The 24,321-nt window shown below is 41.4% G+C and overlaps 1 protein-coding gene across 1 annotated transcript; it reads left to right on the forward strand.

Moving 5' to 3' along the window:
* Positions 1-617: 617 nt before the first annotated feature.
* LOC136839134 (protein FMC1 homolog) lies at positions 618-17,851 on the forward strand. Its single transcript, XM_067104806.1, has 3 exons — positions 618-761; positions 5,222-5,446; positions 17,215-17,851. The coding sequence occupies exons 2-3, from the start codon at positions 5,238-5,240 to the stop codon at positions 17,312-17,314; spliced, it is 309 nt and encodes a 102-aa protein (XP_066960907.1). The 5' UTR covers positions 618-761; positions 5,222-5,237; the 3' UTR covers positions 17,315-17,851.
* The last annotated feature ends 6,470 nt before the right edge of the window (positions 17,852-24,321 follow it).

Genomic DNA, 24,321 nt, shown 5'->3' on the forward strand with positions numbered 1-24,321 from the left:
ATCTAATTATCCTTTAATTGAAGGATAGTTAGATAATATACTGTACATGCTCGGAAGAGCATGTATATTAGTGCGAGTATAATTATAGATACGCAAGGAAAAAATTCCGTGTTGGTAAAAAGTTTTATATGAGTAGTGAAGTAACCTAATAAATTAATAAACCCATGAAAGATAAAAAAGCTACGGATGAACTTAAAGAAACTTTGGTTAAGTGAAATTAGAAAGGAATAATTACTTGTAGGCACACATTATCTTATTCAGGTTTGAATATTGTAAGAAGGCAGATGATAGACATATTTTTGCTATGTTCTAAGTAATTTTATTATTATATTTAAAACCTGCGTGCTGAGATAAGTGGCTGAAAATGCGAGAAGCAGTGATATTCCCTGAATATTCTTTGAATGAGGACAGAATTAAACGAAATATCGCAGACTGGGAAAACGAATATACCTTTTCATTCTTAGCAAATGCAAAAGTACAACTTGGGATGAGTCATGCTTTTCGAATTTTTATCAGTATTTTTATCAATAACTGTTGGCCGACAGTAGGGCAAAAATAGCCACGGCTAGATGGATTGACGAATAAATCATGGGTGTAAAAGATATTAGCGAGGATTCTGTTAATAACAGCTATATTCTGTGAAAAAATGAAGTATGATTTTACAAAGAACTTGTGACGTACATGTGAGAGTTTAGGAGGTGACGTTACATAGGAAACGCTCTGCATTTGTGGCCAATTGAACGTCTTGTCTCGGTGGAACGGTAATAACTGACTTGTTTTGTTATTTACCTGTTTACCTGAATGAAAGACCAAGGTTAGGTCTGGTCTCAGTTTATTCATTTTCACGCTAACGTAGCATAACCCGGTCTCCCAACCCTTAGGCATAAATTGGGTTGCGGCAGTTTAATGGCAGTGGATGCGCTAGTCATTACAATATTTGGCCAATTTGAGGGGAGTTTTGTATTGAATAGGTTGTCACGGTTGATTCACCCAATCGTATGTATTTCCCCATCCCGTGCCGTTGTGTAAGGCCCAGACCAATTTACTTAGACATGATCGTAGATTTCCTTTTGTAGACTACGATGGGCAAAGCGACTGCTGGGCCGTGACAAATTCATTCGTGCAATTTTGAGCGTTCACTATAGGCCTACGCTAACCCAGAGAAGGTAGTTCTCTAGTACTTTAATTCCTAGCTGAGTACAAATACTATGGGTCTCTGGTATGATTTTCTGACAGTCATATGTTTTCCATTCCCTCCATATCCAGCAATTAGGCCTAGCCTATGGGAGACCTAAGTGAAAAAATGAAGGTCGTAGCGGAAAACCAGAAGGAGTGAGGCACACCAATCAGAGTAGTAGAAAATGCATAATTCGCAACAACACGTTGAAAAAATGGTAAAACTTATAATAGGCTAGTTGCGCGGCCTGATTCCCGCCAAGTTAATGCATATCTACAGTAACATTGCCAGTCACCCAAAAAAATTTCTAGCCTAATCCAGTACAATATACAGGGATGCTTTTTCACCTGTACGGAGGTGCTGGACTCCCATGACCTAACCTGATGTAGAGTCCTATAAAAGTCATATAGTTAAGTTCAGGGATAGCCTATATCATAGCTTAACCAAACCTAGGGCTGGGGCCACCCTCCCCATAGCCTATCTTAACCCTTAATGGACGGTCATCATCATATGATTTATAACAGGGCTAACTCATATGAGTACTAACATTACGCACCATATGATTTGGATGAATTTAACGGGAAAGATGGTCATAGCAATAGTCCATAAAGACTTATGGCAACTGTAGTTGCTCAGCACAGGACAAAGGGGGATCAGCGTGCCTTGAGACTTGATATGGGAATGTATTGCCACTCGCTATCCCCTGACGTCTTTTTATTTATTTGCTCATGAATATTCCCAGGGATTGCTGTTGGTTTTAGTTCTTATCTTTTTCGATGGTATATATGTCAGCTATAATTGTAACTTTGCAAAGAAACATTAGAAAAAATATGTATACCTCACAAAAAAGTTACTGCATCTCCCCATCTCAGTAAATCTCGTAAATATTTTACAACAAATATGGTGTACTCAGAATTTTTTTCTGATTTTAATTCTTATGTTATGATATTGTGTGAGCTGTAATTATAATTTTACAAAGTTAAATACAAAAAATTAGAAAAATGTAAAACTTGGTAAAATTAGCATATATTTACAAGTGATTTGAAAAAGAGGCCCACACTGGCTCAGAAATAATCACTGTCTACTTCCTGTGGAAGGTAGGGAAAAATTTTTCGAATTTTTTTCTCACACCATGTGCATTTCCGTTGATGTGTTTTTCTTAATATGGTCAACTAATTAAAGTTTGTGTGGTCTGGGGGTGTGTTTAGCCCTTCCTTTAAGGGTTAACCTGACCTATTATAGGGCACAAATTATAAAAGGGAAATAAAAAATTTCCTCAACCAAACCTTGTTGACCAAAAAGTTGGGTGGTAGCCTACCAGCTAGAAGGTACACATTGCCTTTGGTTACCATTTCCAATCCCCAAAGTTGACTCTTCCAGCTAATATTTGTTTTGTGCATAAGAGGCAGTTATCAGTGGAAGCATTGCCTTACTTCAAGATAGATGAAGAGTCGATTTTACACATAAAAAATATAATACTTAAGATCACGTTAACACTTCTTATTTATTATGTGGCCATTGTTACACAGATGAGACCATAATGAAAACAGGGAGGGGTCAGAAAACATCCCAGTACTGTAGTTCAACATAAAGAGCTTTAAGCACTCTAAAATAATACTTACTCATTAAGTACTTACCATCTCTCAGTTTTGCTTGGCGTCCTAGAAATAATGAAACAAACGAAAAAAAAATAACCGTGAACTTGGAAAGTGATCCAAGACTTATTTTTATCAAGTACGGTGATACTTAAAAATATTGACTTCCCCTCTTTACTCCTAATGGAAAAAAAAGGCCAAAATGACCAGCATTTGCCCACTTCTGGTACTAGGTTTTAGCCAGAATTGAAGTATTGTAGTACAAGTAGACCATTGATTTACCAGCATCCTTGGTTCCTAGGCCATTCCAGATTATCAGTTTTGCCGGACCAGTGATGGTCCCCCACTTGTCAACACACGCTAAATGAATATTAAATATGAGAAAAATAAGTAAATAATTAAATGAAATGCAGGTAGAAGCAATACAAGTTTATTAATACTTCACAAGTTCCTGTTTCAGTATCAGTATAAAAAATTTCAACAGATGCCTAGCACTGGGACCATCAGGTCATTCCGTGCTAAAAAAAAAAAGAAATGTGCACCTTACCCATACCTATAGGTACCTGTATTGGTGAAGATGGAATAAAGAAAATTAAAAAGCAAAATTTAACAAAAATTTATTACTGTAATTACTGTACTTACAAATAATGCGGTAACACTTCTGCTCCCAAATTGTACATTGTTAAAATTGTACTGGAAATAAAGTTAATTCTGAAAGTCTGGAAATTGAGGGCTATCTGGATTATTATTGGGTGTCCGGATTAAAAGAGGTTCCAGACCAGTGAATACCAGAAAATCAATGGCCTACCTGTATTACCACCAGAATCTCTAAAACATGAAATGTGGTTTATCTAATAGTTTTTTTGATACTGTATTTTGATGAATTTGATGTTTCCATCACAAATGAATGATTAATCATTACAAAATACCTAACCTTATCTTAACAATAACAGGAGTGGGATAACAATGGAAAACATTTTTGGAGGGTAAGATGAAAAAGACCAAAGATCAGATCCAAACATAGAACATGTGGTCCTACCTGATACTCGGTTGGCAACAACCTAGCCTGAAAGCGTGATTTCGTATTGGGTTTCCTGTTATTGTTAGACATAAGGGAGTTGTGACAGGTTAACCAGGCATTTGTGAAAAAAAATTATCATCAAACACGTCAGAATCTTATCAGCAAATATCAGAAAACCATATTTCACGCTAAAAAATAAAGTAAAGCACTTCATGATAACAAGTACTGTCCACAGTTTCTTAGCTCTGAACAAAATGCAAGAAATGGTACAACTTTTTAACATCTGAGGAAAGAGTGTCTGCATTGCAGATCTAGAAAAAACATCTGGAAGTGTATGGACAGAACTATTGCACTTGTGCTATTGCATGCGTGAATGAGTAATACAGCTGCAACTTTTTTGTAACATCACTTGTACACCATTTGGTACAGATGAGAGGACTTGATGGATGAGAAGTAGTTAAATAATAAAAAATGGTCTTAAATACACTAAAACAAAGTACAGGTAATTTAAGAAAGGAAACCCTCATATCACAGGTATTATTACAAAAAGAATTTGGCTTAGAAAAGTGTCTTAAATTTGAAAATAAGTCATTAAATGTTACTGTTAAATGTTATATTTTATTACAGTTTTGAAGATAAGAAGTTATACCTAATAGAAGCCTTGAGGAGACTGGGGCCTCTTACTGCTATTATAAAGTTATTTATGCTTGGAACATGCATAGTAACCTGTAATATGCATAAAGCGATGCATTCCTTATTGACTGCCATCACTCACATTTATCACCATGTTATACAGCAGCCAATTCCTCATTCAGTGAATTGTTTGACATGTCAGACAGTGAATTTTATTAAGTATGAATACTTAGGAAAATTTTAAAACTACTGTAGTCTTAATTTCCATAGGATTGAACATAGATGATTTATATTGGATTTACTGTACATTGTCCGGTCACTGCAAGTAAATCAGATCTCTTGAATTAACTACCTTACCCTCTGCAGTCTTATCCAATCTGCAAGCATGTACACTTCTCACGGACTACATAGTAAACAATGGATATGCTGTGGGTTATGTACACAAAGAATACTGTAATGAAATAGCCTATGTAATTTTGAGATTGGATTTTCTTTGGAATCTAAAACTTTCAGTCTGCATAGACCTAGTGAGAACATGGTAAATTGAGAATCTTATGATCCTGTTCTTTGATTGGTTGTTACTTTAATGTTAGTGAGGGGCGTATATGTTTGGCATTGCATTTACATAGTAAATGACTCACTTACACCAGTACATTAAATAATTGTAGTGTCCCTTTGTTAACTATTGGTCATAGATTAAATTATTTGTAGACAAAAATCAGTGTTAATTGGGTAATTGTAGTGCAGTCCCTCAATTAAGATTTGTTTTTGATGAATTTCTTAATTTTGATTCAGTTCCAGGGCCCCAACGATGTCAAAGATACAAACACTTCGAAGTTTGTTGCGTGAGTTACGTTATTCACTCCCAGGCCATGAGAAAGTACAACATTCACCAGCATTTGCATACATAATGGAGTATTACAGGCGAAATGCTGTTACTGATCAGCAGTATTGTCGTGAGCAGGAAGAATTGGCCCATCTAGCAAAGACTTGTGCCACCTACCTAGAGTCCAGTAGAAAGTACGTAAACAAGAGTTTTATGTAAGTAACTTACCAAATAATTACATAGCTATAGTTTCTACTTTACACGGCAGCTCAAAATTCGAAATTCGCAGTGGTGCTCTTTTGTTTTGGGTGTAGGTATACTGCCCCTCCCACTTTCGGGGAAGAATAGGTACAATGTAGCTAAAGAACTCAAATTCGTTTCTGCTGGCTAATGACTGAACACCAGTTATTAGCAGCTCTTGATTGGTTTTTGCCGGATGGTCAGAGATCATCTTTGGTGAAGTAATCTTTGCTTTTGGTAGCGCAGCTATTTAGCCTAGCTAGAAGTCTGGATTATATCTTTGATTGTGACTTGCCTAATTGGACTTTTAACCTATTATGTCTGACTCTAGTTTGTCTAGCATTAGGGATTGCAGCAAAGGCTGCAAAGCTAGACTCACTTAATTGTGAAGAATGTAAGGACTGGGATAAAGGGAAATGGAAGACTTTACAGACTCACTTAGACAAATTACAGCGTGATCGTTTGAGAAAAGCTACAGCTAGGGCAGAAGCAAAGGCTCCTGCTAGTACAGGTCATTCTCCAGGAGTTTATATTGATGTTATGCCTATCCCTTCAATACCTGTGACAGCTTTTTCTCCCATTTCCAGTCCTCCAGCTTTTCCTGTCATGTCCATTACCTAGCTCTCATTCTGCTGAACCCAATACTGTTAATAATGTGTCCCGGATTGGGAATTCTGTGAAGGTCCTAATGGACAAATTTAATAGTGTAGTGTCAAGTGCAGTGTCAGTGGAGGGGCGGCTGTTTGTCCCACCGATGCTCCTAGACCAAGGTCCCTGCTAAACTCCCCTTGCTCACCTGGAAGGAAGCAAACTGGCAATCCAAGGGAGGTCGGTGGAGTTTGCCCACGAGCAGTCGTTGCCTCATCCAAGCCTGTTGTCCGCCAATCCCAGGCTGTGGATGAATGCCATTGGAAAGGCTTTTGTGTGGACGTACATGCCCTATCATCAAGTGACTCGGACTCTCCCGCATCCAAGAAGCGCAGTGGCCATTTTGCAAAAGTTTCTAGGCCATTGAACAGGCTAGGCACTTCCTTGGAAACCAATTCGCCCCGTCTCATAAACGAGCTGTAGAGAGAGAGAGAACATATCTCTCTCCCTTCTTGTAGTTTTTGGGAGTTGCCAGTGAGAGATTCTCGCTCCCATTCAGTTGCGAAAGTGAGTTCCGACCCCAAAAGGGTGTGTGCCAGTCCAGCTTATAGGCACAAAGTGTCCAAGCACCAATTTGAAGAACTTGAAGATCGTTCGGTGTCCGAGCTATCATCTCTAGAACACCCAGTGTCCGAGCGTCCATCATATGAGCTCACTTTGTCTGAGCCCCCAGTCTATGAGAGTGCAGTTTCCGCCTTTCCAGTTCGTGGGCACCCAGATTCTGAATTGGAAGAGCCCGTGTATGACCGCTCAGAGTTTGAACGTCAGATCGCTGAGCGCCCAGGTGCCGAGCACCCATCTCTGGGGTGCCAAGTGTCCACGAAGAATGCAGCCGCTTCGAAGGAGTCAGTATCTGTTCTGACAGCGAGTGGATGCCCAACATCCGTGTGTCCAGTCTCTGTGGGTGCTTCTCTTGAAGTCCACCCTACTTCTAACATCTACACAACCCTGCAAGGAGAGATTCCAGTACCTGATTCTTCAGGTGAATTTCTGTCAGTTGTTCAAGATCCTTCTTTGGCACCGCTTCAACTCCGGCTTAATAAAGTTCTGAGCCGTCTTCAAAAGCCAACTCCGGTAGTGCAAGAGACCATGGACCCCCCACGATTACCTGTTTCCTCCATCGAGGAACCTGTAGAAGAGGAGCAATCTACATCTAATTACTCGGCACTCCTCAGGTATTTCCTGATCTGTTACCCATCGTTCTCCTCTCCAGCCATCCCTTCGTCACGGTTTGGCCTTCTTGATGGGACAACCACCTGGTACCACCAGACTCCCACGTATGGTTTTATCTTTGTCTTCGAAGAAAGCTTTCGCCCGCATGGATGCCTGGTTAACAGAAGAGAGATATCGGGAAAGCGGTGTTCTGTTCACCTCCCTCTCCAATGATAAGGCAGAAGTATCTGTCTTATGCAGCTGGAGAAGCTCTGTCCTTGTAAGTTTCTGCCTCCTCTCAAGGGGACTTCTCCAGTATGATTGATGCGTCTCGTTGTTCTGCTTTCTCGTCAGCCAGAATTCTCTTCACCTCGGAATTAGACCATTTGCTAAAAGACATCTTTAAAGTCTTCGAGGTCTTCAGTTTTCTGGATTGGATGGTGGGGGCTCTAGCCAAGAAAATAGAAGACTGTATGTCCCTTCAAGACAGCTTCACATCGGACTGGCTGGGAGTGCTGGCGTGTGCCACTGTACACACTGTAGAAGCTTATAAACAACAAACATTTTAGAGTTAATATTTGATGTTAAACCATAAGTTCATACCATTTTTCCACTTTTTGAAACATGATATACATACAATAAATGCTTATACACAACACAGTACAGTAGGTACTGTACATACAGTGCACTACCATACTGTATGGTAGTAAAGTAAAACAGAGTTTGTACAGGTTTTTTACTTATTTTTTCTCTTAGAAATACAAAAATGTCTACACAAAATAGAAAATAAAAAGAGACCTCTCTCTCTCTCTCCTCTCTCTCTCTCTCTCTCTCTCTCTCTCTCTCTCTCTCTCTCTCTCTCTCTCTCTCTCTCTCTCTCTGTGCAGTGCTGAAACTGCATACTGCACATAGTTTTAAAAACTTGTAAAGAAGGTGTACAAGTCCTCCTCCTCTTCCAAAACCACAGTATCATCAAGAGCTTGTTCCTCATTGAGGTCATGAACTGGTGAATTGGTTGGAGGAGGCATTTACACATAACAAAGCAGAAGCACATTGCTTTGAAAGCTTTTCACTGAGTAAATTCTTTTTCTTCTTCTTGCTGAAGGTGTAAGTGGGCGATATCATAGACCAGTTTTGTCAGCATTGTAGATTTGACTTAAAACAAGTCCTCCCTTTTGCATCAGTCTTTTAACGTCCACTAGAATTCCTTTGTTCCCTTCTCAGAAGTATCCAAAGCTTTGCCATGAATCATCTTGTTGGAAAGGCCATGTTGAATTTTGAAATGAAACACCCAACCCTTGGATGCCTTAAAATACAACCCCATGCAGAACTGCAAACTTTGGAGCAGCTGCTTCTAATTCAGCATCATGGATGTGTACCCTGGCTGACCTCAGCTCATGAAACCAGATCAAGGTCAACTGTTCAATGTCCTCATGGTTGGGCTTTGCCATGACCTTGCTGGCCTCACTCCTGAATGTCTTCTTCCCAAAGTCCATCATGTACCACTTTAGCTTGTCCTTGGCTGCCCTAATGTCCTACAAAGTAGATGCGGCAGTAGCAATTCGGCCATAATATGGGCTATCAACCAGCCGCTTCAGTTCTCTCAACAATTTCCTTTTTTGAAGAATCAGCACCTCCCTGGCCTCTTAGGAGGTGGGGGGAACTGTACACAACACACACACGGCAATAACAGCATCTGCCATGCTTTAGGTACCACAGCAACCATTTTAAACGCAATTACCAAGAAGTGGTGCACAATTGAACAAAGGAACAAAGTATGTTTTGCTGTAAAATGCATTGATACTCTTCAAATGCAGCCAACAAGAGAAGGAAACTTTTATGATGCTATCATGGTAAATATCTCTATCAGCCACTCAGAGGCAAAAAACATAATACAGCACATGTATTGACATATTGCTTTTGTAGCGATAGCGTAAAAGTTTACAAGAGTGCTTCTCCACCCATGCGTCTTCTACCATACGTTGTTACAGTGGTGATCTATCTTTCTCAGCCATTTAAAAGCAATGGATGATGTGGTGTGTAATGGCATGTCAAATTACATAGTGCTTTTAAGCCAGTAACGGTTGCAAAATGTCTCAGAATCACAAAGGGCCACCCAACCCTCCTACCCCTGAAACTCTTTTCCCACCCTACCAACCCTGCAATACCCCTTTCTTAGTATGCTGTTGACTAAACTGCCTACCATCAACTCTTTCTGCTCGCTAAGTGTGCCAATGATATTGAGCTATTTGAAGGGGCAGGTTATGGCCAATGAGGCATGATTTTTGCAAACAACAGAATGTGACAGGATAACAAAAAACCACCAGCCTTATACAACTATTATATTTTAAAAATACAATGAACACTTCATACAGATTAAACAGTCAAATTTTGTGACAGTACTATTTTCTTTCATTAACCAACCTACCAACCTACTTAACTGATCACGTTACTTAAATCAAAGAGAACACATATGAACATCCAAAAAATATTGCTCCAATTTTTTTTTTTTTTAATCTAACCTCCATCATTATTCAGATTTTGATGGCTATCAAAAGGAAATAGTTAGTCAAATACAGGGTATTTCATAATCTTAGTGCCTTAACCTAAGTAACTTAAACACTGAGAAATCTTAATCTAATGTATTTTACGAAAGACGCACAATTCCTGTTGTAGCAGGCAAAAGCAAGAAAAACATAGACTAAACAATATATACTTTTTAATAGAAAACACCACAGCACATGTCAACAATCACCTTATCAAAGCTTGCAGTACTTCATAATGACATCCAGAACTTACAGAGAGGTTTTACCGTTGAATTCACAGTAAAAGCTACCTTTAGTGGTAATACACTTGGCATATACATTATATGTCTGTTCCTTCCAAATAGTACTGATTTACATCGTTATACAATATGCTACTAGCAAATGTAGGTTTACAAGCACAAAAAAAGCCTCCATCAGTATCAGTGCATTCAGCATTGACATTGTAGTTATAACTCTGAACTCATTAACGTCAACACAGATGATCACTGGCAGGTAGCCTTCATGATCGACCTGTAAATCTCCAGAGTGATAAACTTTGTTTCTTTATGGCAACCAGAAGTTCCTTCTGTCAATTTATGGGAACATTTCAGAGGTGAGCCCTTCAGCAATTATACCTGAAATGAGAAAGGTTCACCATAAACAAGACCGAAATGTGTGGTTAGACAATGGCACAAAGAAACAAATATCAAATATTGAAATATAACAAAATAAATGCAATAAAAAATATAAAGATACATAATAAAATCACGTATAAAATAAAAAAGATAAGCTATTTTCATTCAAATCAACCAATATATTGTAATGCCATCACTTTGTGTATACAGTATATCTTATATACAGTAGGCTACATATATTATGGCTGCAGACCCTCCAGATAATGTTGATGGCTGTTTATCTATCTATCTAGATTAAACCAGCCTTGTGCTGGTACAGTCTCTTGTTCCTCAGTAGCCTGTAAATTGTTGATGGACCGATATGGAGAATATGGATAAACAAGGGACTACTGCACTGTATACCCATCTTATGATGACTCAAATACTAGCGTAGCAACAATGATCCTATCCTGGTTAGCTGTGTTGGATGACACTGTATATGAAGATGCATAATTGCTTACAGCAAGGAATATTGTCATGGATTCCCTACAAAGGCAATTGTCTAACTTTTGTAACTCTTGAGCCTTATAAACTCCGCAGTAAGAAACAAACCTTATTCAACGTTAGTGCATTTCCACAGCTTATGTGGAACCCGATTGATCAAGATTTTTATTCTTGAAATAAAAAAGATATCGTCTTTAGATTTTAAATATAAAACTGCCAGGTGAATACCTTACTGAATGTTGTAAGATTCCTAAAGCCCAACAAATTGATCCTTTAGATTGCTCATGTCAGTTGAACTGCAAACAGAAGCAGTTGTTATAAGACATGAAAATATGCTGTACTTTATTTGTCATTTATTGCTTTGATACCTGAGGGGCAGACTAGAACTAGACAGAAATAACCATCAGTTGGAGATGGTGAGACTGCCCTCTTCAAGTGTAGCATGACCCATGTGACATTTCTTGCACTCAGTTGTTTGGGACAAAGACAGGGGAGTGGGGTCTCAGTGTAAGTTAGTACAATAGTTTATATCTATGTAACATGAAATTCATTTAAGGGAATTTCTATGTTGCCTTAGAAATCATAAACCATTGTCTTGCTTTAGCTAGATATGTACTACAGTTAATTGAATTTCATAGCCTGTCCTATAAGCTAGCATAAAAGGGATTTTGACAAAGGAAAAATCTCATTGCAGGTAAGACTGTGTCCCCTGATGAAATGTCCCATATAACACACATTCTAGGTATAAATATTTGCTAGATATACCAGAGAAAAAAGCTATACAGCTAATAGGATGCCAGAGTTACTACTACTGGAGCGATCATCCTCACAGGATGTAGGTATGTCATCTAGAGCGCAGGAGGCTACTACAGATGCTTAAAACAGACCTCTCCCTTCCCAAACCCTCTACCTAAGGGGTGCCGTTACAGCGGTCCTTCTCCATTTCGCACACTACTTCCACCCAGAACCATCATCCCGAAAGAGCACCTTAGCTTTGGCCAGCTAGGATTGGGAAAGAGAGGAAGGGTTCACTAGACCACACACAGGTCTTCACCCAGAAATAGATTTTTCCTTGTCAAAATCCCTTTTCTGGGATCACCTGTGTTCACTGAGTGTGGAAATAGTGAGCATAAAATTGGCATAAAAGCTTGTAAAAATAAAGTTAAATGTCAAAATCAAGAAAATTTTTTACTAAGGGAAAATAAAATTAATTTTGAATATGCTTTTTACTTATACAAATAGTATAACAAATTATTTAAATCTACATATGTTAAGAACAGTATACAAAGAATCTAGCCTAAGATATTGTTTTAACAGTTTATTAAAACCATCACCTAAAATAACAAACCCAGTCAACAAGGTAGAAAAGGCAGAGGAATAAGCGGGCCAGGTAGGCAGAGGTATACCAATTGGTAGAACCAAGCAAACCTAATTACAAATTACAATTTAAAAACCTTGATATAAGCTGACTCTGGAGAAACAATGTTCCCTGCATGCAGCAGAAAATTCAAACCTCTAAGGACTTAAAGGTGGTGACGTTTAAAAACTCTTGGGGATTTCTAGCCCATATATTTTTTAATTTCATCAAAATTCATATGTTGAAAATAATTGCTGAGGTGGCTACAGCACGGATATCATGGACCGGGGGATTGAATCCGGAGTTGGCTTGTTTAATAAAATAAAGGATTTGTTGTCTCATCACTATTCAAAGGAGATGGTTCCACCATTCTCTCTAACAAAGGGGACTTGAAAATCTTGAAGTCCTTTCAAGGTAAGCCCCTTTGTAACTACCCGGACATAAGGAAGGATCTTCTGAAAGAGGTATGATCTTCCAGGAGGCCACTATTTTGGATCTTTCGTTCTTGGCTAAAGGTTTGGTCGGAGAAAATTAGAACCTCTCTCCTGACGGAGGAAATCCACATGATTCGACTCTCTAGAAAGGCTGAAAGTTTGATTCTAGCTCCTGAATGAGCTGAGGTAAAAACAGAAAGCGTCTTCTAAGAAGAAGTCAAATAAAGACAAATTCATTAATTTATTGTCTGAAGCTAATCTTAGAAACGTCATTTAAAACCAGAAACCGTTTTAGGGCGGATTGTTGGTCTAGATGAAGCACAAGCTTTGGGAATAGAGGAAAATAAGATCAGTTAAGTCAATGTTAAATCCCAACTGAAATATCTTCTTTAAGGCGGATTTAGTCGTAGTAATAGTATAGCAGCTAGGCCTTTATCAAAAAGGGCCTTAAAAATGAGATTGTGAGATTCGTAGTCATTGTATGAACGTCTAATTCTTTCAGAAAGTTGGCAAGTTTTCTTACTGCCGAGTCATACTGACGGAGAGTAGATTCTCTGTTATCTGATTCTAGAAACATTGTGTTCAAAGGATCAATATTAGCATTTTTCTGTGCCGTGAACTTCATGAAATCCATAAAGTTAGGGCTTTCAACATTCCTGAGGAAGCTGACACAGTCTGAGTTTGTACTACTTGAGTTAACTTTGGATGAGGAATCTGATTGGCTCTGAGTTTCAACTCTAATAGAAGAGGAAACCAGTTGCTCTTCGGCCAGTTGGGGGCTACTAGGGCTATCCGGCCTTTGAAAGACCTGAGTTTGTGTAGAACTTTCCACAGAAGGTTTACTGGTGGGAACAGGTAGACCTTCTGCCATTTGTTCCAGTCTACTGACATTGCATCCGTGGCGTAAGCTCGAGGGTCCAGGTTCGGAGCTATATAACACGGTAGTTTGTGATTCGATTCCGTGGCAAACAGGTCCACCTGAAGTCCCGGAATCTGTTGGCTTATACAGTTGAAGGAATTCTTGTCCAGAGACCATTCTGATTCCAAAGGAGTCGTTCTTGACAGGGAATCTGCAATCACGTTTCTTACTCCTGACAGATGCGTGGCGGACAACTGCCAATGATTTTTCATTGCTAATGAAAAGATTGCTATCATTGCATGTTTTATGTGACTTGATTTGGAACCTCCCCTGTTCAGACAATGAACTATCACTGCACTGTCCAGGACTAATCTGATATGTATGTTCCTGGCTGGGACGTAAGCGTTTCAGAGTCAGGAAAACCGCCATTACCTCTAGAATATTGATATGGAAGTGCGAAAAAGATTCGACCAGGTTCCTTGAACTTTTTTGTATTGTGAGTAACCTCCCCATCCGGTCAGAGATGCGTCCGTGTGGATGACCAGAGCTGGTGGAGGAATTGTAGAGGAATTGATTTGGAAGAAAGACTTTTGGCCGTTGTCCAAGGTCGGAGTCTTTTCTTTAAGATTGGAGGTATGAGGGAGACTTTGTCCCTGAGATTGTAATTGGCTCGACTCCGCCACACTCGATTTATGTCCTTCAGTTTTGCTTTGAGAAGTAGATCTGTTACTGATGCAAACTGAAGAGAACCTAAGATTCTTTCTTGAGTGCGACGAGAGGCTCGTTTGCACCACCAGAAACGTCTCGTTGCTTTGGCTATCTCTTTGCATTTTGCCTGCGGAATTGAAAGTTTGTGGGTGTTTAAGTCCCACTGGATTCCCAGCCATTGAAATTGGGATGCCGGAATCAGACGAGATTTCTTTGTATTTATGTGAAATCCTAGATACTCTAGAAACTGAATGACCTTTCTGGTCGCCTTCCGGCACTCAGTGTCGTTGGGAGCCCAGATTAGCCAATCGTCTAGGTAAGCCACGAGCCTGATGCCTTGAGACCTCAGTTCCTGTACCACAGTTTCTCCTAGTTTGGTGAAGATCCTGGGTGCTATGTTGAGCCCGAAAGGCATTACTCTGAAGTAGTAAGCCTGTTTGCCTAGTCTGAATCCTAGGTAGGGAGAGAAGTTTCTCACTATCGGGACATGATAATAAGCGTCTGTAAGATCTATAGAGGTGGTGACGGCCCCATGGGGAAGTAAGGTCCACACCTGAGAGACGGTCAACATACGGAACTTGTCGCATTGAATATAAGAATTCAGAGTTGATAGGTCCAATATCACTCTTCTTTTGTCTGAGTCTTTCTTTGTACGCTGAACAAGCGTCCTTGAAATTTTAGATGTCTGACTTACTTTATTGCCTTCTTTAGAAGAAGGTCTTTTGCATATTCTAACAGATCCGGTGTTGGGGTCTGATAGAATCTGACTGGTGGAGGAGGCCCTTCTATCCAGCTCCACCCTAGACCTTTTGAAATAATACTGTGGGCCCATGGACTGAAGGTCCAATGGTCCCTGTGAAAGTGCAAGCTCCCACCTACCTGAGGAGGCTCATTTGTTTGAGGGCTTATTGTCTCTGCCTCCTCTTGAGCCTCTGCCTCTAGACTGGGGTCTGGATCCAGCCCTGTAATGAAATCCGCCTCGACCTCTAACGCCCCTGGACTGGCGGTAGCCTTGAAACGAGCCTTGAGTTTCAAAGGTGGGGCTGAATACTGGGGAAGCTACATAAGCCGCTGAGCCAGCAGAGTGGTGAGCCGGTTGGTTCAACAAGACATACTGAGGTTGCCCCTTGGAGGTGGAAGGTTGGGCAACTTGAGCGACGGGAACTGCCTGGACAACTGTCTGGGTCTGAGGGGGCTTGTATGGGTGGTACCTCCTTGTCCTCCTCCTTCCCTTAGGCTGAGGGCCCGAAGACTCAGAAGACTTCCTCTTAAAGGGAAGTCCCCAACGAATCCGAAGATTCTGGTTGGCCCTGGAAGCTTTGCTGATGACGGTATTGACCACGTCATCAGGAAAGAGGTTAGTTCCCCAGATAGAAGATTTAATGAGCCTGTTTGGCTCATGCCGGATGGAGGCGTCAGCCAGCACATGTCATCTTGATTGATTGAAGCCATGATGATTAAACCAAATGCCAAAATAAGCAAAAAAGGGGCACAAAAACACACCAACGAAATCAACGTGTGTGAACGAGAAAGTGTGCTATTTCGGGATGATGGTTCTGGGTAGAAGTAGTAGTGTAGTAGCGAGCGGAGAAGGACCGCTGTAACGGCACCCCTTAGGTAGAGGGGTTTTGGGAAGGGAGAGGTCTATTTGGGTTAAGCATCTGTGGTAGTGGCCTCCACTTGCTCCTAGATGACATACTGACATCCTGTGAGGATGATCGCTCCAGAGGTAGTAACTCTGGCATCCTATTAGCTGTATAGCTTTTTTCTCTGGTATATCTAGCAAATATTTATACCTAGAAATGTGTGCTATATGGGACATTTCACTGGGCGACACAGGTCGATCCCAGAAATGCAAAGTTAAAGACTTCTATTAATTAAGGTGTGTTGGGTAATGGATACCCACCCAGAAAGGCCATTGTGTGTGTGTGTGTGTGTCAAATTAAAATGAGGAAATTGAAAAAAATGGCTGTGGAATAGGCCATCCTTTGACTAAAACAAGGCTAAATGGAAGTTAATAATGGCTCTGAACTTGTAAACAGAATGGGAGCCAGGGAGAGCTAATCCTTAAACATCCTAACTACTGGTTCTAAGTACAATTAGCATAGCCGTAATGGTAAACAGAATGGGAGCCAGGGAGAGCTAATCCTTAAACATCCTAACTACTGGTTCTAAGTACAATTAGCATAGCCGTAATGGATAGCTTTTTTACAAAAAACTTTTGCATGATAGTTTGTCACAGTGAAAAGGTGTTATGATATGGAATAGACAGATGGTAATGAGTTTAATGAAAGTCAAAGGAAATGTGGAACAAAGAAATAAAAACATCTCGGAGAATTATAGCACTGTATACAGTAGTAGTGCTTATGTTGCTGGGGTTGCTTATGAAGAAAAACTCAAGCTTTTAGTATTTTGTATAAAACAAATATCAAAGTCAGAAAATGAGCAGCCTTAATTATCATGAGGTTCCTGTGAAGCAGGATCCCAGTAATCTGACTAATACTGTATTTTGTTGAGGAGTGTCACCATTTGACCATGCACAGATAAGTGGCTCATAATGACTTAATTATTACCCAACATTAATTGAATTTCAGTTCTGAACAACTGTTAAAGATTTAGTTATTGATTTGTATACCTGTTGAATACTGTATCAGAATAACTTTAGCTGAAATTTGGTATATATTTTACTGTCCCTAATTGTAGTGAAGTAAGTGACAACATGAATTTCATAAAAATTTGTCTAAATATAGTACTATGACTTTAATTTACCTTAATTACTGTATATTGTTGATTACATCCATGTGCATTAGTTTTCCATATTGACAAGATTCATACAAAAATATTCCTCTAGATAATTTATGAAATTTAATGTGTTACATATCCAATTTGGGTTAAGTAACTTTGATAATGTTTCTTCTTAGGTACAAAGAAATTCATGCTGAATATCATAGTAGAGGTGAAAGAACTGTGAGACAAACAGCTGACCTCGTTGGATTCAAATTACCTCATGACCCACGATGAGGACAGAAATTTCGATGTGGGATGCAGGTTACCTCATGACCCAGGATGAGGACAGAAATTTCTTAAATTATGATCAGTCTTACTGATGGTGTGACTTCAGTTAGAAGTGGATTCTGTGTGTGGACTGTTCATATGAATCAGATTTCTACGACATAACTTTATGAAATGGTTTTTAATGTGATTTGTTTATGTCCTCTGTTTATTATTAAAAGAAATGACTAAGGTTAATGTAAGTACCCAGAATCTTGAGCAACAATTTATGTTCTGGCAATTTTTGTAGTGCAGCTAGATGAATAAGTTTAAAAATACCATACAGATCCTGGCCTTGCAGATACTGTATTCACTGTGTGGAAGAATACTAATTGAATGTGCAATGTTCAATATGGAAAAGAAAAAAACTTTAACTGCTATATATATATTTTTTGCCTATGACAAATCCAAAGAAATCCAAGAAATGTGCATGTTATTGCTAATATAATACTGTACTGTACCTTTGTATATAGCGCTGTATATTCCATTAAAATACTGCAAAATTTCTTTGGGGCATTTTCCATCACATTCCAGGAACTAGTTGAGATATTCAAAGAATCCTAATTAGCATTATTTTAATTGCTTAATTGTTTTAACTCGCTTCATCCTTGGTGGAGCAAGCTAAAGGTCCATTTATGGATCTAGTACTCTTCTTGCCTCATTAGCTGAGAATGGGATTGTGTTTCAATTTCAAGAGACAATCTATTTTTGAGTGGAGAAGATCCAGATGAAGTTTTTCTATATATATATTTTTAAAAATATGTCAAGGTTCCTTGTTACTAAACTCAGTCTGTATCCACCAAATGCAGATTTTTATTATTTGAGTCTTTCAAGAAGTATTTATCCAGGTAAGCATAAATTACGTAATGCAGTGACTGTTCAAAAGTGGTATAATTGCTGATCATTCTTTCTGTGCTCTCCAAAGTTGCTGTAAAATTTTTTTAATATTCCATATAAATATAGTATTTTGAATCTAGACTTTTCATCATGACAGCCAATATGCATATAGGAAACAAGCAGGTACAGTATTTGAGATACCTTTTTGCATAAAACTAATAATATCCAAGACAAACACACTGGATATTGATTCAGAGCTATTTAGATTGATAGTGCTGCCTTTGCTTGCTTTTTCTTGTTGAGGCTCTTGAAAATAAACTACAGATTAGGCGTTGAAGGTTTTATAATTGATAGCCCTGGAAGTGCCAAGGTTTTTAGCTCAGTGGTCCAGTATAGTTTTTGTAAATGACCATTTTACATAAGTAACTTACCAAGTAATTACATAGCTATAAAATTTCCTACCACAGCAGCCTAAAAATTCAAACTTAACGGTAACAATTCAACTAGCTAGTGTAGGTGGTTATCCCTGCCCAATTTTGGGGTAAGAAGAGGATCGATGTGGCAGAGAGCTCCATTCGTTTTCCTTCCAGCATTCGACCGACATCGTTTGTTTCTGCGGCCTGCCATCATCGTTGTTTGGTGATGTACTCAGAATTTGCTGTAACTTTCATTGTTTATTGTTTTTGCTACCAATTGGATTTGCATAGTGTTTACTTTTCATTGCTTCCTTAGTTACTTAGTTAACTTTTACTTAGCATTATGTCAGACTCTAGTTCTTCCAGTGTTTGCTTTTGTAGCGAGGGATGTAAAGCTAGGCTAGTTAAGTCATACTAAATGTATCAAATGTAGGGGACAGGAATGTAAAATTGAGAAAACTTGTGATGAATGCCAAGAATGGGATGAGAAAAATTGGAAAATTTTAAAGTCTTATTTGCTTTGGCTTGAGAGGGAGAAAAAGAGGAAGGCGGCCAGTAGAGTCGAAATCAGGACCAATCTTTTAATCTGCTAGGCCAGTAGAGGATAGTATTGTCCCCTCATCACCAATCTTGCTGTTTCTCCAATTCTTAGTCCTCTGACTCCTTTACTGCACACTCCTATTCCGGGTTCTCATGCTCCCAAACCTGACACCATTGCCAGTGTCGAATTGAGGTTTGATCAGAAGATTCATTTAGTGTTAAGTGTGATGTATGAGTTAGGTACCTCAGTGAAAGTCTCTCTGAAAAAGTGTCAGCTCATGTGAAAAGTGTGAAGTGTTGTGCCAGTGGAGGAGGTGGCTACTTGTCCCGTTGGCGCTCCTAGATGAAGGTCCCTGTCCTGCTCCCATGAACCTGGGAGATGACATACCAAAGGTCAAAGGGAGGCCAGTGGGGTTTGCCCACAGGTAGTTGCCCCCTCAGTTGCACCTGTGTCCCCCCAGGTGTCAACATTATCCCAGTGGAAAAGTGTTAAAGTGTGTGCACATCAGCTTTCCTCCGGCTCAGAAGACTCCAGCCCCGACAAGAGGCGCAGGTGGTGCTATCCTGCCTCCTCTCGCCCTCTCAAGAGGCACTCCAATGGTGCTGACCGCTCTCTTCCACCAGCTAAGAGGCACAGAGAGACCAGTCTCAGCCCCCAACCCTCCTGCAGCTTCACTGAGCTTCCTGCCTCTTCTTTGGCTCGACCCCAGGTGTCGATCTGGGACAGCCCAGAGTCATTTATCGCGTATGTGGAGAGCCAGTCCTTGGCACCCAAGCTCCCGAAAGACCCTCCTAAGCAACAATCGTCTTCATCCAGACACCCCTCTGCCTCCAAGCACCCATCGCCTCCAGAGCGCTCAGCTTCCACCTGCAAGCATCAGCCACCACCCAGCGCCAACCAGTGCGCACCCGCCTCTGCCTCTGCCTCCTCAAGCTCACTCATGGGCTTAGGAGGATCCATCATTGGAACCGATTAAATGCCAGCTTGATGCTATTATGAGTTACATTCAGAAAGCCCCTGCTGCTCTCCCACTCTCACAGGATCCTGTTTTCTCACCTGTATTTTCTGATGAAGAGGCGCTTGAGCAAGAAGACACCTCTAAGTCAGCCTACGCTGTGCTACTTTGGTATCTTTTGCCAGTTTCCCAAGCTACTCTCGCCTGCCTCTCCAGTTTCTCCTGCTTCTACCTTCTTTATGAGAAACCAGGGAGGCGACTCCACTCGGGTTCAAAGAGGGAACTGGGCAAAGCCACTCTAGCTTGGCCTCCCTCCAGACGTGTTCACTGGAGGTATCTCTCCTATTTGACCGAAGAAGCCCCCTTCTTTGGGAGTCGCTGCCTCCTACCAGAGGAACTTTTCCAGTCTCATCGACTCTTCTCAGCACTCAGCCTTTGCTTTGGCCAAAATAATATTTTTGTCTACTGAACTCGACCTCCTTATTAGAAGCGATTTTAAAGTGTTTGAGGTGCTGAGTTTCCTCGATTGGTCCATCGGAGCGCTCACCAAGAAGATGAAGGACTGTCCACTCTTGCCAAAGGACCTGGCCTCCGACAGGTTAGCTGTGTTATCATGTGCAGACAAGGCCACCAGAGATGGTTCCCATGAGCTCGCCTCCCTCCTCAACATGGGTGTGTTGAAGAAAAGGGAACTGTGGTGCTCCTTCACCACGAAAAGAGTAACCACCACACAGAGATCTGCTCTCCTCTTCGCCCCTCTCGACAAGCAGTATCTCTTCCCGCAGCCCACTGTGCTTGGTATCTCGTCAGACCTCCAAAAGAAATCTACTCAAGACCTGCTGGCGCAGTCCATTAAACATTCGAAGGGACCCTCTACCTCTGCCAAATCCATTTCTCCCCTCCAACTTAAGTTGTTTTGTGGAGGCAGACAGAGACTACAGTTGAGACCCTGAGCTAACCTGCATTATTCGAAGTTCGTCAAGAAACCGTTGTTCAAGCCTTCTGCCAAGAAATGAAAACACAGTCCTTCGTGCTCCTGTAGGAGCCAGACTCCTCCACTTTTGGGAGAAGTGGAGTCACAGAGTTGCGGAGCCATGGATAGTCCAAGTCCTGAAGGAGGGATACTCCATTCCTTTTAAGAGGACACCTCCGCTTGGAATCTCCTATTGCCTTGACCGCTTATTTGGAAGGCTCCGAAAGATTTTGGCCCTTTCACAGGAAGTCAACTCCCTCCTTCTCAAGGGAGCTGTGGAATAAGTCGAGTGTCACGAATCAGAGGGGTTCTACAACCAGCTCTTCATAGTTCCCAAGTCATTGGGGGGATGGAGGTCCGTTCTCGATGCCAGCACTCTGAACCTCTTTATTCTGAAGACAAAGTTCCGTATGGAAATGAGCCAGTCTGTCATGTCTTCCATTCGTCAGGGTGACTGGATGGTTTTCCTAGACGTAGGATGCTTACTTCCATGTCCCCATACACCTGGACTCCAGAAAGTACCTTCATTTTGTCTTTCAGAACAGGGTTTTTCAGTTTCGGGCCTTATGCTTCAGCCTTTCGACAGCCCCTCAGTTATTCACTTGTGTTCTCGCTCCCCTTGGCAAATGGCTTCACCTTCTCAGGATCAACATCTCCCTGTATTTGTACGACTGACTCCTTCGTTCCCAGCTGAAGGAAGGGTGCACTGAGGACTTATGGACAACTCTTCGCCTGACTCTTGAGTTGGGCATCCTCATCAACGTAGAGAAGTCACAACTGTCTCCGACGCAGGAGATTATTTGGGCATGGTACTGAATTCTCAGACTTCTCAGGTTTTCCCAGCTCCCAAAAGGATCAACTCTTGCCTTTGCACAGTCTGCCAATTTCTCTCTCTCTCCCAGTCTGCTCATTCAACCAGTGGATGAGTCTCCTGGGCCTCCATCGAGCAGTTCTTGAAGTTGGGCAGACTGCACATGAGACCTCTGCAGTTTTTTCTCAAGGCCAGCTGGGACAGGAAGACCCAACCGGACTCTTACGTTTTTCCCATCACACAGGAGATCAAGAAAGACCTGCAATGGTGGCTGTGCAAATGAAGAAGACTTCTTCAGGGAAAATCTCTTCTGCCTATGAACCCCGACCTAGACTTGTATGCAAACGCATTGGACTTAGGTTGGAGAGCCCTTCTAGGTGACCAAGAAGTGTCTGGGATGTGGTCCACAGATCAGACGCCTCCCCATAAATGTCAAGGAGCTGAAGCCCATTTATCTGCATGTCCAGTCCGTCTGTCCTCAGATCTTTGGCAAGACGGTGGTCATTCACTCTGACAATATAACTGCCCTAACTTGCATCCTTCTCCCTCTATGAGTCCTCCAGAGATCTTCTGTGGGAAGACTGGAATAGTTACTCTTGTCACCTGTTACATTCAAGGGAAACTCAACGTTTTGGCAGACAAGTTGAAGCTTTTGGGGGCTCCACTGCTCGACGTGTTTGCGATGTCCCTCTTCTGCTCTCCAGCCCCAGACCCTCTGGCATGGGCAACAGATGCCATGCTCCAGGACTGGTCGGGCCTAGATGTCTACGCTTTTCCTCCATTCGGCATGATCAGAGAGGTGCTAAACAAGTTCTCCTCTCATCGCAACACCTTGGTGACTCTGGTGGCTCCTTTCTGAGTGACAAAGGAATGGTTCCCCGATCTGCTTCTGCTCTATCAAAAACTGTCATTTCTCAAACATCCCCACTTCCACAGGTTCCACTAAGGGTTGTCCGCTCTGGCCCTGACAGGCTTCAGACTGTCCGGAGCCTTGTCAGAGCGAAGGGGTTTTCAAGAGCAGCTGCAGATGCTATTGCTAGGTGCAGGCGCCAGCCTTCTAACAACCTCTATCAGTCTAAGTGGACAGTCTTCCGGAGCTGGTGCAGGCAACATAACAACTCTTCTTCTGAGACATCTATGTTAGATCGCTGACTTCCTGCTCTTCTTGAGTTCATCCAAAAAATTATCATCCTCTACCATCAACAGGTATAGGTTCCTGCTAAGCTCTGTTTTCAAGCACAGAGGGTTGGACCTCTCTTCCAATGAAGACCTCGGTGATCTCATCAAATCCTTCAGCACAACAAGACAGAGGAGATCTGAAGGTGTCTCATGGAATCTCAATGTAGTCGTAAAGTGGCTGTCGGGCCCAGCTTTTGAACCCCTCCGTTCGATCTCTCTAAGGGATCTCACTAGAAAGACTCTTCCTCGTTGCCTTAACCACTGCTAAATGTGCCAGCGAAATCCAGGCCATTGACAATAGAGTAGGTTTCGCACAGGGAGATGCAGTATGCTCCTTCTCTCTTGGGTTCCTTGCTAAGAACGAAGACCCTTCCAAGCCCTGACCCCGTTCCTTGGACCAGAGGAAGAGGAGAGGCTTCTCTGTTCAGTAAGAGCTCTAAGGTACTATTTTCAGATAACTGAGAAGATTAGAGTCCCTTCTAGTCACCTGTGGTGCTCCGTTCGGAACCCTTCTCATCCGATGTCAAAAAATGCTTTCTTCTATTTTTTGAGTGACCTGATTTCTGAGACACATTCTGATCCAGGAGGACATGCTACCTTCATTTAAGGTCAAAGCTCATGAGGTTTGAGCAGTGGCAACTTCGCTTGCCTTTAGACCCAGCATGTCCCTCTCCTCCATCTTGCAATCTACATATTGGAAGTGCAGGTCAGTGTTCGCATTGTATTATCCCAAAGAGGTGGAAACGGTTTTCGAGAATTTTGTACACTAGGACCTTTATCCGTGGCTGGCATGGTGTCGGGAGAGGAAGCATACGTAGCTCTCTTTCCCTCCTCTATCTCCTTGCCTTGAGTAAGGGTGTTGAGTCTGAGGTGAGCCTTGGGGTACATGGTACCTGAAGTACCCACCAGTTCTTTCAGTTGGTCTGGGTGTGGTTTTTTATTACAGCGTATGTAATAGCGTTGCACGATTTTATTCTAGTCCCATGCCCAGGGCAAGGGCACCTATTAACTTTGCTAGCCATCGGAGTACCTCCTTCGCTGCAGGCACCTATTAACTTTGCTAGCCATTGGAATAACTCCTTTGCTGCAAAGTCCCCACTAAAGTAGGAGGCGACCCATGGCTATACTGCCATGCCACTACGATTTAAGATGAGCACCGACCATAGGCAGTACCAACCTGCAGTGGCTCTCTTACCAGGTAAGGAAATGACAAGCATTTTACCAATGCTGGCAACTTTTCTACTATCAAAGTCATTACTTTTAGT

The sequence above is a fragment of the Macrobrachium rosenbergii genome, chromosome 1 (genome assembly GCF_040412425.1).
Source record: "Macrobrachium rosenbergii isolate ZJJX-2024 chromosome 1, ASM4041242v1, whole genome shotgun sequence".
Taxonomy (NCBI): Eukaryota; Metazoa; Arthropoda; class Malacostraca; order Decapoda; family Palaemonidae; genus Macrobrachium; species Macrobrachium rosenbergii.

Bases quoted from the DNA above. Each gene is read 5' to 3' on its own strand.
- LOC136839134 (XM_067104806.1), top strand. From the start codon at position 5,238: ATGTCAAAGATACAAACACTTCGAAGTTTGTTGCGTGAGTTACGTTAT. The intron at 5,447-17,214 runs GTACGTAAACAA...GTTTCTTCTTAG, and splicing joins TACCTAGAGTCCAGTAGAAA to GTACAAAGAAATTCATGCTG.